The following is a 20025-nucleotide window of genomic DNA, read 5'->3' as shown; positions in this document are numbered from 1 at the left end:
TGTGCCCTTTAGAAAAACAAAAATAGAGGCACAGTTTATTTGTGACTTGATAGAAATAAAGATACCATGTTCTGGTAAACACTGCTGGCAAATAGATGTCTGCTGAAGTTATAAATAAATACACATAGGTAAATGAAGCAGTATGTAGATGCGTAAAATTGTGACTTGGAGTAGCTCTTAAACTAAACGACCAAACACAATATAGACATTCATTATTTTTAATGGCATGAAGTTGGGGTTGGTTTAGGCTGGATATCAGGAAGAAGTTTTTCACTCCACGAGTGCTTGGCCACTGGAGCAGGCTCCCCAGGGAAGCAGTCACATCACCAAGCCTGACAGTTCAAGAAGCACTTGGACAGTGCCCTCAGCACATGGTGTGACTCTTTGGGGTGGTCCTCTGCAGGGTCAGGAGCTGGACTGGATGATCCTGATGGGTCCCTTTCAACTCAGCATGTTTTATGACTATGTGTTTCTATGATTTAACTCTGATTAGTGCCCTACATTTAAGTATTTTTTCCACATCTTCAGAAGTTACTAAACAGCTCATGTCTGATTTCATTCAACAAACATCCAGTTGAAGGACATCTGATTTGAGATTGCAGCCTACTCAGCTTTCCTGTTCTACTTAATCCATAATGTAGCAAAGAACCTTATCATATGACTGGGCTGGGCTACAAACAAATTAAAATATAATGCACCAATTATATGAGTGACACATCTTAATAATTTCTTGTGCACAATACTAGACATATTTTTGCTTTCAGGTAAATACAAAAGAAAATGGAAATAGCAAAACAACTGGTATCAACAACACAATAAAGTGTCATCAGAGAGATGGAGCTGAGTTCTACACAGCCTAGGCCTGGGAGTAGTCATCCTGCCTTACTCAAATTTCTACAGCTGATGTAGGATGACTGACGAATCATAAAAAAAGATGTATGGTGTGTGTATATGGAAAGGAATTATGACTAATCTTAGAATGCATTGGCAAACTTTCACATTCACATTTTTTAATATATTGAGCTCTGCAGTATTGGGGAGTTGAAACCTTTGAAGTCAAGACAGATTATTTTCAGCACATTTATCTGATTCGATATTTTTTCAAGAATGCTCAAATTATCCTGAGCTAGCTATGCTTCCAACGTACAGAAGTTCAAAATACAGTTGAATTCTTTAAAGATTGGAAAGTAGAAATCACTTTTGGAAAAAAACCCCAAGCCTTCTATCAAGTCACAATCACAAAATCAGGCATAAAACAAACAGGCTATGGGAATGCTTTCATTCTGGTCAAGGATATAAGGGTTAAATCCACATATTTGTAAGAGGATTGAGAAAACCTACTGGAAGCATGATCAACCCAAGGCCGCCACCACAGCTTTTTTTTGCCCTTGGTTTTCTCTTTGTCTGCATCTCCTAAAATAAAATATGTTCAAATATTAATTTTACATAATGAGAAACATATTTCTTACACTGATTAATAATTTTTAATTTCTCTCAAAAGAGCTAAAATTTCATGAGCACATCAGATGTCACGTCTACTGAGTACATTTAATGTTAAAATAATTCAAAACCATGACCACTAGGCAGAAATACTCTGGTTTATGCAGTAGTTAAAACAGCATTCCACTCTTAAACAGCTAAAAAGTTGAAGGTTGTGTTTTAAAACATATTGTCACAGTTGACTTTAATTTAAAGGGGAAGAAAATTTCCCTCTTCTCAAAGTCCCTTACATTTCAGGCTCCAGAAATTTTTAAATCCAGTAAGTGCTGATCCCAGGTCAATGCTGGAAATGTGGCACTAGCGAGGTATGATTTTATCTGTTCCCATGATTTTAAATAACATTTAAAAGTACATAAACATTTCAGTGACTGAAAAGAACACAGGACAGCATCCAGAAAACATTGTTAGAAAAATGTTGGTGCTACCTATCTGTAAAACTGTGGTTTATAGACAATGATTTTTATCAAAACAAACCTCTGACTCTTTTCAGCACTTTGCCAACAGCCTGAAGTTAACCAAAAGTATCCTCAAAGCAAACCATTTTCTCTAAACCTAGTTAGAGTACATAACACAGATTTTTTTTTTTTTTTTGGCTGAATTGAGCCTGAAACTTATACTCAGCTAACAATGTGGTTACATGCTAGCAGTTCTCAAGAACAATTTATCATTTGTCCAACTAGCAGGTCTATCAGATCCTTAGTGCTCAATTGCAAATATGGTACAGGAGTAGCTAATGGTACCTTCATCATCTTCTTCAGAAACCTTCCGAATCTCTGGCCCCTCTGAGGACTCCTGGTTCATGCTTAGCATTCTCTCTTTGCCCTTCTTGTATTTTTGCTGCCTGGCTTTGATGCGATCCATTCTAGCAGAAGGAAGAGTCTTGTTAGATTTATGCCTTCACCCACCCTGGAAAACAAGTGTTAAACACATGCATACACACACACAAACACTGCAACACTTCTAAGGGAGATATTCCACACTGCTGTTACTCCTGACCCTGAACAGAAGGAGTTACATTGCTCTGAAGGGGCTGGCTGGAAGGAACAAGCATAGATGTCCACTCTGTGGTCAGTGGGAGCAGGGTTTCCTGCTGGCACGGCTGCTTTACCTACTCCCACTCAGATACATTATTATCATTTATAATTGAAATAGTCATTATCAGGAGTTACAACACACCATATGAAGCACTGAGGAAAAAAGGACTTCTGCCTAATGCAGTGCTTTTCCTGAAACTTGCCACTCTGAGCCAGGGATTTGGTTGTTCCTGCACTACTGTAACTCCTTGTACTACATCTTCACCCTTTAAGATCAATTGTCTCAATGGACACCAGTGACAAGTGGATCCATTGGGTGTCCAGTGCTATTTTTAATATCTGAGGATGAAGCGGGATCAAGTATACCTTCAGTAAGTTTGCAGGTGACACCCAGCTGTGTGGTGCTGCTGGCACAGCTGAAGGATGGGATGTGTTTCAGGGGGATCTGGACAAGCTCAAGAAGTTGGTGTACATGAACCTCATGAAGTTCAGTAAGACCAAATTTAAGGTGCTGCATCTGAGTCAGGGCAACTCTTGGTATCAGCCCAGGCTGGGGGATGGACGGATTGTCAAGGATGACTTGGGAGTGCTGATGGATGAAAGGCTGGACATGAGCCTCAATGGACACTCCCAACCTGGGAACCCAACTGTCCCAGCCTGCATCCAAACCAGTGTAGGTAGGAGGCTGAGGGAGGGGATTCTGCCCCTCTACTCTCATGAGACCCCACCCGCAGTGCTGCATCCAGCTCTGGGGTGCCCAGCACAGGAAGGACATGGACCTGTTGGGGAGAGTCCAGAGGAGAGCCAGAAAGGTGTTTAGAGAATGGAGCACCTTTCCTATAAGGAAAAGTTGAGACTATAAGTGTTGTTCAGCCTGAAGGAAAGGCTCTGGAGAGTTCTTATTGCAGCCTTTCAGTACTTGGAGAGAGCTTATAGGAAAGATGGGGCCAAACATTTTTGCAGGATCTCTTGTGAGGACAAGGAGCAATGGTTTTAAACTGGAGGAGAATTGCTTTAGAATGGCTATAAGGAAAAAGCTTTTACAATGAGGGTGGTAAAACCTGGAGCAGGTTTCCCAGCGAGGTGGTGGATGCTCCATCCCCAGACACATGCAAGGTCAGGCTGGATGGGGGCCTGAGCAAATCCATCTCTTTGAAGATATCCCTGCTCATTACAAGGATGGTTGAACCTGGGTGACCTTTAGATTTTCCCTTCCAACTGAAACAATTCCATGATTATGTGATTCTATACAGGTAGAAAATACAGCCCCTGCAATCTTCTGGTGATTCTTCCATTACATAGGGTGGAAGAAGCTGTCATGAGTGACCTTTGACACTTGGTTAGGAAGTAGTTAGGGATTGCCATGCATCATGGTGGGGGAGATTTGAAAGCTCTCCACAGTTACTGAAGAAGCATGTTGGCTGCATGCAAGAGAAACCAAAGTGACTTATGGGCTGTGTAAGGAGAAAGGATCTCCAGGCCACTTAAACTGAATGCAAATATTTTCAGTGAAGGTAAACATGTATTTTGCACTTATATACTACAGGAGGAACCACAAACAAAACAGAAAGAGCAGTCATGCAACAAGTCTTTCCAGGAATACAAATAACAGATATACAGAAAAAAAAATTCTAATAATGGTAAATCATTTCTATAAAAGAAAGTGATGCATAAATACTGGGAGCCAGTACTTCTTTCAAAGAAAGTGCTATATAAATACCAGCAATCAGTTAAATATGTACATACATATGCATAGAAATATACCTATATTTCATATATATATATACATATATATATATATATGCAGTAAGTACATACTGTCTTTTGAGTTGATCCATTGATTTTTTTTCCTCTTCAATTCTTGCCTTTACAGCCTTGACAATTGTAGCCTGAAAAAGCTCAGCACCCCTACATCACGAATGAGGCAGAGGAAAAAAAAAAAAAGGAGAGGAATATTAAATGTTTCCAAGCTTTCCTTATGGCAACTAATCACGGAGTACTCTGTGTTCCCTCTATACATGTGTTCCCTCTGACCTTATCTGCATCAAACAAAACTAATCCAGGGCCTGAAAGAAACAACCAATTGCTCTAAAACAGTAACATCTTTACAGACAAACATTTCAAGATCTGGGGCCAAATGCTGTGCACTCTACTCAGCTTGTATGTTTCTCTAGCAGCTACTCAAGAAATTCAGTTTCTAGTCCTTAAAGCACAGAACACAAGTAGGTTCAACGCTGAGGAAGGATTTTTTGCACAGCCTCAAGATTTCTTTACAGTCATTTCATCTTTCTAATCATGTCAATCCCCTGCCTCAGTCCTCCTGGAATTTGTGAGCAAGGTCCGGCTTTATCCAGAGCCATGGTGAGCATAGATTCAGCCTCACTTGTACCCTCTGAAAACTATGGTACTTCCAATCTGTCAATACAAACCCTTGAGCAACTTTCTGGTGTGTCAAAAAAATATGGCTTTTTACCCCATGACATTACAAATGTATATCAGTTCATTGATCTAAACATTATGGCCATTCTTCCTAATTCACACATGAACTCTTGAAGACTCTTAAAAGAGTCTTAAAGTCTCTTTCAAAAAGCCTTTACTTGTCAGGAATTCGGTAAGAAAAGGTATAATTGTAGATGTCTACTTTTTCATTCTGGATGCACATTTCCCTATATAGGACTTATTTTGATACTCATGATTTTGCTTTATTCTCTTTTCACTATGAACCCAGCACACTAAAAGAAGTACAAAAAGGCCATATCCAGCATAATTGGGCATCAGCACTGAAATTCACCCCAGAACAAAAGCCTAATGCAATGTGAGGTGGACTTGTAGGTCTTTTGGTACCCCTCTTTACAGTGCTGAATTTTGTTCAGTATAGGGAGCTAAACATGTCCCCTTCTTAAAATGAACCCTGGAAGACAAAGATAAAAAGATAAAAACTACTTCCTTTCATTACATGCAAGCCAAATTTTGGCCTGAAACACAGTCAGAAATCAATGTCTGTATGTCTTTTGAGGAAAAAAAACCACCACAATACATTTAATCCAATATTAACAAAAGTAATTTCTTAGAAACCTCATGGAAATTAAAACCAGTATTTCATTCCTCATCTTCCTTCATATTATAAACCAGAAGAACATTTGTGCTATGAGTGAATGCTTGTGGTGTATCAGGCCCAACAAGGTTAACACTTCCTTGCCAAACCTGGTAAGTGTTCACTGATGTGACACTTCCCAGAAGTGTTCCCTTTTCTTCCCAAGCCAGACCTAAGAACTTTGTCATCTTCCTTCTCCTGTGACATTTCTTGAGACAGGATTTCTAAGGACAATTGTCTCAAACAGGCTCTGACAGCAGAATATTTTCTTTCCAAGACTTAGAAACTCTGGCATTCTCTCTCATGCATATCAACGTTGAAGAGAATGCTTCAACACACTTTCAGAGCTTTTAATGGGAGCAGCAGATGGTATTTGGTAGAAAGAATGGTTTCGTTTCTATTAGATTCTCAATTAATTTGTTTTCTCATGTCAAAGTTGGGTTTCCAATTATGAATTTAGCATGGATTGTTTATATCAATGTTAAAGGACTGGTTTGGTACTACCTATTGTAAACAGTAAGTACTGCCATGGTAGGAGATTTGAGTTGTTTAGTTTCTTTTAAATTTTCTGTTACCTTGATGCTAATATCTGAGAAGCTTTTATGTCTGCAACCACGTGAAGGAAGTAGTAACTCATGAAGACTCTTCTTTGCAGCAACAGGAAAGCAAAACATATACTGTCCCAAATGATTCCGGCCTCTCCACTGGGCAGTTTACAATCTAGATTGCCCGTTGCTGGAAAAAGACACCATCAGTGTTAAGAACTCTTTTATAATGTTTAATCAATTAAATAATCCTAGCTTTTAAAATTACTTGAATTATTTTAGATTTTTCTACAGAAAATTTTCTCGCATTTCCATTTGAGGTATAATGTAATTTCTTTTACAACAAACCAAAAAGCTCCCAACAATGTGATGTCCCATGACAAGTGAGAATTCAGCAGAAATGAACCATTTGCATATAAATTCACTGTACTTTACTAAGTACTTGAAAACAAAGAATGGAAAGGGCATATTTTTTGCTACACTGAATTATTTGATTTCAGTGTAACAGTGTAATTATTTGATTCCAGTGTATGCCTAAAATGACGTACTTATTTTTTGTTCTCTTCTCTTTGTGACTTTTTCTCTCATTTTTTAATTAAGAACACTATCAACAGGAGAAAGAAGTAGTTTATTTTTGTAAAATGACTTCTTGACTGTCACGATCTAATATTATTATTTTCCCTCTCCACAACTCAGTTCAATGTTCCTTTCCATGGCATAAGAGAAGAAATATTTGAAACCACAAAGCTACTTCCTTTGGGGTAGGAGGAGACAGGCAGAGAGGAAATTCCTCCTACCTCTAGCTTTTGGCTTGGGCTATTTCTTTCTTTCTTTATTCTTTGTAAGACAATTCACTTGGGGATATTAAAAAATTAAAACTGGGTTTTGTGGAGCTGGACTATAAACTACGTGGCCTATGCTACCCTACAGAAGGCAGTAGGACTCAAGGGACAGGCTCTGGCTCGAAGCTGGCTTTTCAAGCAAGGAATCCAATCTAATAGCTCTGGAAGGTCAAACTCTAAGAGCTTCAAAGCCTGCTGTGCTCAGACCCTGGGGGAGTTTGAAAACCTGTGCCTAAATTTCTGTTGCTGCTGAAAAAGTTTTGGATAAGACAAGAATTCTTGGGCACCTTTATCCTGTGAATTTGCATCTTCATATTTACTTCCCCCCCCCCACCCCCATTAAGATCAACAATGACAGGAATTCAGACTTTTGCTGCAGACTCTATAGGATAAAACAGCTCTTTAAATTCAGAAAAAAAACAACAACCCAGAAAACACTAAAAAATCTGCAGATGTTTTCAAACTGTTAATCCAGAGTGTCACGACAAAGTGGAGACAAATAGCTCATTGAGATGTAAAGGATTTCGCACCCAAACTTCATTCTTGCCTTCTCTCACCTCAATCCACAGACATTATCCACTCCATTCCTTTTATCATCACATGAGAATAATCACAAGGAAAAAAGATGCCTAAAGTCACTATGCATGCGGAAGAATTACCACTTTCATGTCATTTCAGTGAGCTGAACTGGTTTACCCTTTGAACCATCAAACCCTGGTACCCAGGGAGGAGTGGGAGTCCACACTGCACATGAAGGGTGCAGTTGGGAAAAGGTGCCCTGTCCATGCAGTGACAGTGTGCTGACCTTTTAGCTCAAGCTGTACAGTAAAGCAGGATGTCACATCATCTGCAGATATGGGAAAATGTGTTAAGTGCCAGTATCAGTGAATTGTTCATTTACAGCAAATACTGCCTGTGGGTGGATATATGGGGATGGTGATAGTTTTCTCTGTATATGTGTCTCCCTTGTTTCTGAGAAATATTTTTAGATTTTGTGTTGAAAATCAATATAAAACAAAGATTTTTCAAAAGGTAATATGTTGAGGGAAGGCATAACTTCAATGTGGTAGAAGATTCCAAGGTGATTCTTTATTTATAGATGATTACGGAGAAAAATAAGATATACTTACGAATATGGTAGCCTTTAACTGTACAAGCCAGGCTAAACGCCTGAATCACCCAGCAGCTATTCTCAATTAATGACTCAATGTAGCCACATGCTCCTATCTGCAAAGTAAAAGAGCAGTTTCATAAAACAACACATAGCAGTTGTAGAGATAAGAAAAATTTTTACATCCTTTTACATTACATGAGAAATAATAAAGCCAAGGACAGTCAAATTATTCTCATTACTAAAAGAGCTTGGAAGAAAGAATGGCTTTACCAGTAACACACAAACTAGTGTTAGACAGAATTTGATTTTTTGATTAGTGAGATAGGAGGTATGTGAGGTTTGTTTGTATTTTTGCACAGAAAGGGACACATCTGGCACATGATGTGATTTGACAACTAAGCAACTTTCATAAATCACTGACTTAATCTTGCAAACGTACATGGACAAGCTAAAGATACATGTAGCTCCACTGAATTCTCAAGCATAAAATGAAGCACATATGTAAGCATTTAGAACATTTGCAAATTCAAACCACCCATAAATCAATTTTATTTCAGCATAGTGACTTAAATAAATGTTAAAAGAAAAATGTCTGTTCTTTGCAGTCCAGCATTAAAATGTTCAAAGGTAAAAAGCAATTGCCAGGAATAAATCTAATTTTATCTTTCAAAAAGATTGAAATTACTGGCTTGTCTTAATCACTTGTCAGTGCCACCACAAGAATACATACAAAAGAGTTAATTAATGCATGAAAATCTTTAATATTTTGCAGAAGAATTTGACATTATGTTATCAAATATATTGTTTTCCACCCGAATTTCACACTAGTTCTAAAGGAAATAGGGATAGAGTTTGTAACTTTGTAGTCAGCTTCACTAATTATATTACATCACATCACACGACTGCATCTTGTACTGGATTTGAAAATTTTATATTTAAATAAATTGTCTAATTAAATGTGCACTTCTTATCAACACTATGACTAATTTTACACTTCTTACTAATTTTTCACTCCACTGAGATTTTCATGAGGCTTCTAAGGAGAGACTTCATAAGGCAAAGAAGCCAGAACCTGGCTCTTTGAAAATAGCTTGTGAGCTTTCATAGAGCCCGACTGCGCACCTGGGCGCACATTTCCTATGATGGATGTGCACTGCCATTCCCTAGCAATGATGAATTGAAATGGAGACTGCTTTGTGCTTGCAGAAGGCTGCGGTCCCGAAAAAGGATTTTTAATGACCACTCAGTGCACTGTGCACACTTCCAATGAAACTGAAGTGCTGAGAGGAAAGGCAATAGTTACCCACCGACAGGATGTTCTTCATGGTGATCACAAAGACATTGTAGGCAATCAGCCAGTCCCAGTAACGCAGTATGCTCCTAATGGGCTTCAGCAACAGGTCTCCACCAAAGAGAAGGAAATAGAAGCAGGCCACCAAGTAACCCATACAGAATATGCTGATCCTTGTGGTTCCCGTGATGAAGATTATGGTAAGCACAAACCAGAAGAGGTAACTAAATATTATCACCTTATACATGTCTAAGTAGGACCTAGAAGTAAAATAAGGAAAAAAAAGTTACCATTTTTTTCTGAGGACAACGTTGTCTTTCCTCTTTCTGCACTTGTGCCCAAGGTCTTCTGAGCATTCTCACACTTCAGTATTTGTGCAGGCACTCACCACTACCACCACAGTCAGGGGGTTTGGTTCATGCATGGGTCTGCCCAGCTCATACACTCCACCCCAGCTCCTTCCCGTGCCTAAGCACCTTGCTGCACCTGGTCAGGGTGCTGTGCTTGCTGCAGGACCAAGCCTTGTATCATGGAAGGGAGGAGAAAAACTGTTCTCACCAAAATTCATAGTAGAGGGATATTATCTGGCAATGTCATTTTATGCAATCCAAAGGCTGGCTGAGATCATCTTTCAAGTCTGAGAAATAGTATAGAAAATCTATTCTAAAAAGCCAACTACAGTACACCACTGCAAACAATTCCATATTTATTGATGACTTCTTGGAAATCCAGCCTGGCCAAAAGACTAGTTTTCAAAGACAGCTGCTAAAAATATCTTTCTCAAATGGAGATCTACTGCGAAAGTTTGGAGGGGCAAAAGGTTTCTACCAAAAAGAAATGTGACAGAATTTACTGAATTGTTTTCCAGGAAGCTATGAGACATAGCTATCTGAAATCAGCCTGGCCCACAGTGGGAAAGAGAGAGAAAAAATTTGGTGCTTTCAGATTCCTTAAAATCTTGACTTAATATTGACTCAGTGAGCTTTCAAACAAGAATATCTGCCAAAGGCAATACCAAATACTACATACAGCTAAACACTGCAAAACCAACTAATTCTTAGTTTCCTGCTGTTTATAATGTTTTGATTCCAAATCTAACTGTGTTTTCAGAGTCTGTTCACCCAGGCTGTGTAACTACATTTTTCAGAGAACCAGGCAAGGAGACAGAGCTTTAAGAGTGCACATATACCTAAGCCAAACCATGAAAGAAGCAAATCAACTAAATGCACTGTATGAAGCCACATTAAAAGGCTCCTGCTGCTTGATGTTCTCAGGCTCAGAACTTTCTAGGAGTATGTATTTATAGTCCTACATTTATAGGCCTATATTACGTATTTCACCAGAGAGGCATTTAATGAAAGGTAGCAAGAAATCTCCTTTATGTTTATTTCCTGCAAATATTTAAGAAATTTGTGATCTACTGCCTGTGAAATCTGAAATTATCGTGACTTTGGAGATGTTACTGGGTTCTGGGTGATCAAACACTAACAAAGAATACATATGCACTGGGAAAAAAGAATATATCAGTTGAAGAGGTCTTCACGAACTTGATGTGCACTAGAAATGGTGGTCTCATTGTTTCTCCAGAAAGTGATATTCTGTTTGATATTCCTTTATTAATAACCAATGGCATGTGGGATGTCTAGGAAGAGATCACTTTCCTGGCACTGCTCTATTTCAAAAAGCTTGTCCTTTGCTACCAACAAAATGCATCAGCATCTTTAGAGAAAAGCCCAAAATAGAACCAATTTGATAAAAAACCCAGCAATGTCTTAACACTTTTCAATAAAAATGAACTCTGACTCTTAGAGACAACTGGGACTGTCTCAATCCAAACTTCCCAACATATACATGTGGCATTTGCTTGAGTCATAATCAGCAGCAGGTATCACTCTTAGATTAAAACTTCTGGAAATAAGAGAGAATATGAAAAGGAAGACAATAATATAGCTATTTTCTCACTATAATGGCAGCCATTTCCTACATTTTAGCAGTCATCTAAAATATTAAGTACACCTGTTCTTCTTACATCCAAAATATACATTAAATATAATAGCCTTGAGCATCTCTAAACCAACCAAACAACGGAACTGGATGTAATGGAAAAATTCTCAAAAAGGAGGAGACACACTACAACTGTGTCAAGTGACAAATTATGTAGTCCCTAAATATGGAAAGCACGCTGACTTTCATAACTGCAATTACAAGCAAATCCAACAATAAAAATGGCTCCCAAGAATTCATCTCGGCAAGGACTCATAAAATGGTGTGTGAACAAGTCAGCCAAGGCACACCTAAACAATGAAGACCACCAACCACCCAAGGTACTATCCCAAGAGGAATGCCACATTGAACACAATGGAGAGAACCACTTGAGTTGTTTCAGGCAGATAAAAATTTTCCTGAAATCATGTTTCTTCCAGTTAGAATATGCAAATTCTGGTCAGTTACAGCATGAAGCCATGTGTGCCCCTAGTTTTCATTGTTTATATTGATACAGATACGCCAAGTGCTGTAAGAGCAGGGACACAGACATGTCTGTGTGGGGAGTTCTCTACATATTATCTCTCAAATAATTTGACATGTTCTCATATGTAAATCTTCAAATCCTGTCTCAAAGCCCAGCATATTAGGAAGCAAGGAGTTTTGTTTCCTTACTCTGGGATCATAATGCAACAGTGGGAGGCTGAAAGACAAAGACACCTGAATAGTTAAAAAGACCTTACACAAACCCATGAGGACAGTCAAGGTGCGTACCCTCTGTTTAAAAGCTTCTACACAGACAGGAGAAAATGCTTAATCTTGGATAGCATATACTGTGATTTTATGCTTTCACTGCAGACCACACAGATAATTAGTTAAATGTCATGTAAATATTCCAAGCTCTCATTTTACAAGTGTTCTTTAAATCTCCCTTCATTCACCAAGAGCAAAACGCCACCCTCTCGATGTGATATTTTACACCTTAGAAATCTGCACAGCTGGTTCCCAAGGGGACAGTCCCACCCTGTCATCCCTTCAGCTCTGCATTTCAGGCCCTTTTTTGGCTTTAGCTCTTTGAAATGGTTTCAAGAAGAAAATTTGCAAAGTCTATTTACTTTGAGGAAGGACAGAAGGAAGGGATACTTTTCTGCCCATTTAGCCTCTGAACCAACTCAGTGCTGGTGTGATGAATGCAGAAAGGTAGGAGGGTGCAGCAGGAGGCTGCACAGTCACACATCCAAGTAAGATTAACCACTACGCCAGTACACCAAAAGCACCAAACTATGCCTTTTGGTAGCACGACAGCCTCTGAATGAGAAATTACACAGAAGAAACCTGAAAGATTAATGAGAAATAAAACCCACTGATTTTCCAACCATGTCATTAGTAGAACACACTAATACTCTGGATAACATTTTGGAAAAAATTACCACATCAATTTGCTCAAAACCAAGGAAGACAAAGTCTGAACTTCATTCCACACATCTATCAAAGCTATTTTAACCCCAGATGGCTTTCTATAGCATATTATCTGCTTTTCTTTTCTGAAGTTTCATTTGTCTTACCATGATTGTTTGAATATTTTATTTCCACAGGAATTAATTTTTAACTGCAATACAATCCTGTCTGTTCCAGAGAGATTGCTCTAGGTGTAGTTGTTTTCCTGGCATGCTATACAGTATGTTTGGCTATGACTAGTCTAGTGTCTGGACCTCTGCCTGCAGGCACCAAGAGGTGCTGATGCTGCAGCCAGCAACCCCTTTCAGGAAAGGTATTTGCCCTCAGCCAGAGCTTTGAAATTTAGGGGAAGAACTCACTTCTGCTTACACACTGGTGAAAGCCTTTTGTGGTGATGGAGGTAGCTCAAGACTTCTTCATGTTGGAGGAGCTGCTGTTATGTAGCTTCATTGCTCTCCCTTAGCAGCCCCCGGCTTTGGGTGTGGTATCCATGTTCATATATTCCCAAGGCTCCTCTTGCAGCCTTCTGATGGCATATTCTCCCTGTACATATGTGTTCTGTAAGCTTTGCCTCCTCCCAAATTTCTTCTTTCTTTCTTTCTTTCTTGCATATCTCCTATTCCTTACACTCTTACCATCCTGTGTGACCTGGATCAGAGCCTGTTTCCCCTACTACTCTCAACATTGCTAATGTTCCTGACCCAGCTTCCATCTTCAAACCCTTTCCCTGGAGCTCTATTTCAGATTTCAGAAGGGAGTTTTGTTGATTTGCCAATAGCAACATTCAATCTTTTGAGAACTAGCTCCCTTAGCTCAATGGACTTCTTCAAATCTAGTGTTGTGGATCCCATAGGTGTTAGTTCCTACTATTTTTGTTAAACCCTCTCAAGGAACTAATATTCTCTTACAATTACTTTCTTACCAATGAAGTTCTTTCTTCATGCTTGCATCCACCTTAAAAAAACCCAAATTCACATCCATGTTATCTGTTGAGGCTTATTTTTTTTCAACAGAATGTTTATCTGATGTAAATAATAAATATGACAGGAAGCCTATAATGTTCATTTGCAGGTCCTATCTCACTAATCTAAGTTGAAACACAGTTCCAAGACTGGCATTACAGCTGCCTTTCAAACACTTTACCTGGCTCCCCTCATGATGGTTCCCAGAGTACAGGTATTAAAGGAGACAATTCAATGACTGCTTCTGCTTTTAAGTGGAAAAAAGCGGATTACAATCCCAAGCTTCTTTTTTTTTTTTTTTTTTTTTTTCCTGACAACGTCTAACAGAATGTCTAAAAACTTCTTGGGAACTGAAATGAGAATTTTCCAGCATTAGAGACTGTGGGAAAGGATTATCCTCAGTGAGGTTGCTTTAAATCCTGTGTCATTCTAAAAGCTCCTATTTCTATTCTTCGTTCTTATTTCTGTTTCAAAGTCCTTTGGCTGTTACACTCCTTTGGGGTCAAGCATGTATCCCCTGAGAAATCTGGGGGTGGAAAGACAAGAAAATTTCAGGAAATCTCTTACTTAGACTGTATTTATCATTGTTGAACTTAAGTATTACTTAGAGAGAAGAAAATGAAGCATTTTGGAAATATGTTCTTCTTCTGCCACTGTTTATGTTGCAGTTAAAAGCTTTTTATCCATGTCTACTAGAACAGTGACCAAGTAGTAATCTTCTCAACTGAAGTGACACTTCAGAAACGGTGCTTCAGTCTGCAGCTGTCATTCTTTTACATAAGAGTAAATACACATCAGACTTCTCGGAAAACACAAAAATACCAAGCACAACTTTTTGTAAAATTCTTTTCCTTCTCCTTCGTAATTTATTCATAACCAGGTTGTCTTCTCTTACTGTTTGGCTATTTCCTGCCTGACTTTTGGACAAATGCCATTATTAATTTCACTTGCTTGGATAGGGTTTGAACCAAGTTCTTGTCCATGTTACTAAATATTTAGACCATTCTGAAACTTCTCTTGAAAAGCACAAGAAACCAAGACAAAGCCCTTTCAGTTCCAAATTGTCTTGGATGGAAGCCAGATACATACATTTTCTTCTGAGGCAGATCTTCAGTGGATTACCTAGAGCTTGAGAGTCCTTCTTTTAAAGATTTATAACTCCTAATAAAATATTCAGTCACCTTAAGGTACTGTCAGCTATTCTTTGAAGCAAATTAGGCATTTAGGATTGCATATGTGTGGTGTAATGTCTCAAAAATAATCTAAAGCCCGGGATAATCTATACTGTAGTGAAAGCACTGAAAGAGATACTTAAGAGCTCAAAGAAATGTAAGATACCTTAAAGGACACGAGACCAATTATGCAGTTCCTACTAAAGAAAGGTCTGTTTATACTTAGAGACACCATCCTACATGTTCCCATTACACATTCATGCAGCTAACATCACAAACGAACAAACAAACAGAAGAAAAGCTATAGCTTAAAAGGGGGTGGAAGGAAGACCTGTAAAAATACAGATGAGTGAGCCTTCCTTCTGTGCTTGGGAAGAGCATGGAGCAGATCTTCATCGAAGCAATGTTAAAGCATATGCAAGACAAGAAGGTGATCCTAGCATGGCTTCACTAAACGAAAATTGTGCCTGCCCACTCTGGTGTCTTTTTATGATGGAGTGACTGCAATGCTCTGTAAGGTCAATATATAGAGAAATATCATTTACCTGGACTTTTGTAAAACCTTCAAGATGGTCCTACATGATATCCTTATCACTCCAGACTGGAGTGTCATGGATTTTGACAAATCTATTCAGTGGATAGATAATTGGCCAAATGGATACAGCTAGAGAGTTGGGGACAATGGCTTTACTCCCAGTGTAATGAGGAACTGGAAAAGGTCACTGGAAGTTGCGGATGCCCGGTCTCTGCAAGTATTTCGGTCCAGGTTGGATGGGGCTTTGAGCAATCTGGTCTAGTGAGAGGTGTCACTACCCTTACTAGGGAGGTTGGAATTAGATGATCTTCCTTTGAAATGCAAGGTCCCTTCCATTTCAATGCAAACCAGTCCACAATTCCATGATTCCCTACCCAAATTTCTACAAGAAAAGATATTTATTATAAACAGGAATTTCCTTTGTTCCTGAATGCATTAATTAATGTGTTTTCTAGTAATTCATGATTCATTTTTCAGACAAAAATGTCCTTGTTTTTTCTCTTTTTCTGCCTTATTTTCATTCTTATTCACAGAACATAAACCTGCCCCATGAAACGGTTGCACAGATTTTTGGCATTTAGGTAGAACAAATATAAAATGATCACAGCTTATTTGTTCAGCTCATCTCCACTAATGGGTTCTTTGATTTTCTGGGGCTTTTTGTATTCTCAATCAGTAACATTGCCTACTGCCTAATACATGTAGCAAACTCTCAATTAAATGGTTGCATATTGTTAATCACTTCTCCACAGGTCTCTTCCGTCAGTGACGTCCAGCAGTGCCGCTGAGTGGATGTCCTGCCAACAATGGCTTCAAGTTGATACATATCATGCACATGAAGCAAAACAGAAGCTAACTCAAAGGATTGTGGAGGGGCAGCATGCCAGTTCAGCTTGAACTTTGCTCTCCACTATAACCTGACTCCAATTGCCACCTAAAATCTTCCAATACTCTCTGTGTTTAGGAATATCTTATACAGATGACCAGAATTACCTATCAGATTCCAGAGAACATTAAAAAGATCCCAAAAGAGGCTGTTTAAAAAGCAGTGATTTTCTTGCCTTTTTCTCTTCCAAAAACGGCTTTAAAACACATTCTCATCATTAATGAGTTTTTTTCAGAATCGTTTTTTTTCTGGACTAAGGGAGGAAAATTCAATCTTTCTTCCAGAAACCAGTGATGGTCTTTACCAGTGACTAATCTGACCATCAGTGTGCCCAGTGCAACTGCTGCACCAACCTTTGCTAAGATGGACACAACTTCAGTAGTAAGAGAAAAACGCAGGCCATCTCCACTGCATTTCTTCTCAACCAAGCCCTACTTTAGCCAGGTATCTTTTAGAAAGCATTCTCACTTGATGGAGCATTTTGAAGATTAATACTTCTCCCTTCCTGCTTATGTTACTGAATCTAGAGTACTGGGTTCACTGTGTAGACTGGAAATTCTCAAGGGGGAGAATTGTTCAACCTTTGCCTAGTAGCAACTATAAATCTCTGGACAAATGCGTCACTTCAACGTTTCAAGAGTCTCCTCTTCATAGCTATTTCAAGATATATTTGGGAACTAATTGTAACAGAAGTAGCAGCATCATCCTAAAGATCTTGAGAAGGCCTTCTAGTGATACCACTTGTCTGGTAAAAGGAATAGAAGTCTGTCACCAAAAGGAAGATTGTTATGGATGTTAGTTCTAGACATTTTTCTATTCCAGTTGTACACAGACATCTGTTGGTAATATGCATTCATAGATCAAGTCTGACACAACACCACTGCTAAGAAATCTTACTCTTCTCATTTACTCTTGGGGTACTGCAGAGACACAACTTTCAGAGACAACTTTAAATAAGAGCATGTCCAGCACAATTTAGAAGAGCTGAGCTAATCTGTGTTTGCTGAAATGATCACACAATGGAACAGTTCCATTGTTTGAAGGCTGTTCAGAACAGACTGCCTCAATCTCTGCCCCTTTATGTATTATTCACCTTCTTAAACAACCTTGTATGCAATGATGAGGAACAGGAAGTCATGTCAGTTGTCCTTCCAAGACACTTTTATGGTTCTCATGCCTAGATGAAATAGCACAAAGGACAGTCTCTTTGAGCATTATTTTGATTGCACTTAGACAACAACTCAGCAGGACACAACTGATGACTTTTTCGGAATAAACACATACATGGGAAACTGCAGACTGAAATGGATTCTTGCTCACGTGTCAGTATTTGAGGGAAACCACCAGAGCATTTAAGTCCAACATAAATCCCGCCAGGCATTCATAGAGGGAAATTCAAATTTGGGTACCAAGATTCTTTCTGGAGTTGGAAATATAGAGGGTTAGATTAATCTAACAGTCAAACTACTTTTTTTCCCTCAAAATTTCTAAATCCATATGTGCACAGATTGTACTCAAGAACTTGTGAACTAAAGGTAAACCTTTTGCAGTGTGCTGGTTGTCTAAGACAGCAGTGGGACATGATGATCTTAAAGGTCTTTCCAAGCTAAACAAGTCTATGATTCTGTGAATGCAGGCTTTCAGGTAAATTTATCACTGAACTTCTCTGGAGAACTTTTAAAACAATCATCAGTTTTAGGAAGACATGTTTGCATCCACCCTATTCTAAACCAGATGCTGATTACACAGAAATTAATTATCTTCTCTCTCATGTACATTATTTAGGAACATACATGAATACAAATTCCAAGTAAAATTGGAAGCTGTGAGAATGACTTTTACCCTACTGAACTTTACAGAAAGGAAGTGCTGTATTTTCCAAGTGTTTAAGATTCAGTTTTTACCGGCAGTGGATGAAGTCAGGAACAGGATTATGCTGGCTGAAAGATGCTGCATCAAGGTTCATGCAAATTTCCACATTGTCTCCAGCCATGATTCGTACTGCAGCTTTATTTTCATCCTCAAATGTCTGCCTTTGCAAGGATGCACACAGAAGCAGCATGAAGTCATCTAGGAGAAAGTAATGATTGCAAGGAAAAATTCAGTCATCAACATAGGTGTAAGGAGAGTTGGAATATATTATAATGTAGCTACCAGACTGCTTTCCCACACTTTGAACCTCCAAGACTGAGTGATTTTCAATGCACTTAACTCTGAATTGAAATTTATTAATATTTTTAGGTTTTTTACCTGTCACTGTCTATGACATTTATGGAGAAATAAATGAGAAAAGGGGAAATATTCACAAATTTTGATGTCAAATTATTTAAAAAGGGATACAGGAAAAGCAGATGCAAAAATTACTAATTCTGTGAATTTTTCTACTACATTCAAAGTCATGCTTAGTATTCAGTCACCCAAAAAAAAATCTGTCATCTTGCTACTGAAGTGTAAATAAAAGGCTGTCTTCAAATTCCACTGTACAGATGATTTAAGCAAAGGATATATAAATACTTCATAACTATGTGCTAAAATACTTACAGACAAGGAAGACAGGGTTTGGTCTCACAATGAAGTCTGGAAAGTATAACCACTTTATGATGTTGGAATTGAAGTTGGCATTGCCACTTCTCCATGGATAGTCTGTGTGTCAGAAGCATGCAAAAATTCTATCAATACTTCATCACAATTACTTAATCCTTTTCTTCAGAATAATTATCAATTTTCTAGTATTTTTCTATAAACGCAAGTAGCAGTAATTTTACATAAAGGGTGTCCTCACCTTTACAAGGAGCAGGTGGGATGCCAATGCAAAGGAAGTACTGGAATGTAATGATGCATGCTAGAAAACAGCAATATTTTGGCCATATCTCTGCAATAGCTTTTCTCCTGCGTCGATACAGTACAGCAATCAGCCAGAAGGCATGAATCATTGCAAAAAAATCCATCCTTTGACCAATTACATTCACTGACAGAAGAAAACAGGTCTGGAAACAGAGTAAAGAAACATAAACAACTTTTACAACATCATGGCTAGTGAATACAGCAATAATAAATTACTGTTGGTCCTGACAGAATGCTTGGACATGGCTGCATCTGACTGCAGGAACCCTCTGCAAACCAAGGAGCTGCTCCAACAGCAACTTCCACCACTCCACGCAAACACCCAAATTTTTGATACTTTTCTGTCTAGAGCAGGTTTCCATCATGTGATATCTAAAGATACAGGAAGAAAAGAGCCTTGTCACAATAGCTGGTATGTGAAATGTTTAATTGTTGCCAAGCAAAGAATGTATTACACAGCCACATATTTCAATACGACATACAGATGTGGAAAAGAAGAGGAACTATTAGGATTGGTAACAACTGAAATGTATCTTCATGTAGGAAATGGAGAAGGCATTTAGACCATACAGCTTCTATTGGTGACGGACAAATCCAGTCAATTCCTGCAAGACAGCTTTAGTTTTCCATTATTCTAAAGGCTCTGCAATGCAACATTTCATTCTCTAGCTTCTAGAGAATGCTAGAGAAGCTCCTTCAGTCCCTTCACTATGTTCCATGAAACATGTTTTGAGACTTTGTGAACACTTCATTTATTCAACACAC

At 38.6% G+C, this 20025-nt stretch overlaps 1 protein-coding gene across 2 annotated transcripts in view; it reads right to left on the bottom strand.

Moving 5' to 3' along the window:
- Positions 1–20025, bottom strand: part of PIEZO2 (piezo type mechanosensitive ion channel component 2) — a 286128-nt gene that overhangs the window by 44353 nt on the left and 221750 nt on the right. For both annotated transcript variants that reach the window (XM_066328884.1, XM_066328893.1), the window contains exons 25-33: positions 19199–19403; positions 18958–19059; positions 18321–18486; positions 9437–9680; positions 8146–8242; positions 6204–6363; positions 4353–4442; positions 2241–2362; positions 1342–1413 (exon numbers count right to left, since the gene is read on the bottom strand). In XM_066328884.1, the coding sequence (XP_066184981.1) occupies positions 1342–1413; positions 2241–2362; positions 4353–4442; positions 6204–6363; positions 8146–8242; positions 9437–9680; positions 18321–18486; positions 18958–19059; positions 19199–19403 (1258 nt within the window). The remainder of the gene's footprint in view (positions 1–1341; positions 1414–2240; positions 2363–4352; positions 4443–6203; positions 6364–8145; positions 8243–9436; positions 9681–18320; positions 18487–18957; positions 19060–19198; positions 19404–20025) is intronic.

Source organism: Sylvia atricapilla, chromosome 1 (genome assembly GCF_009819655.1).
Source record: "Sylvia atricapilla isolate bSylAtr1 chromosome 1, bSylAtr1.pri, whole genome shotgun sequence".
Lineage (NCBI taxonomy): Eukaryota > Metazoa > Chordata > Aves > Passeriformes > Sylviidae > Sylvia > Sylvia atricapilla.
Note: the sequence above shows the minus strand (reverse complement) of the source record. Positions and strands in the feature narration are given on the sequence as shown.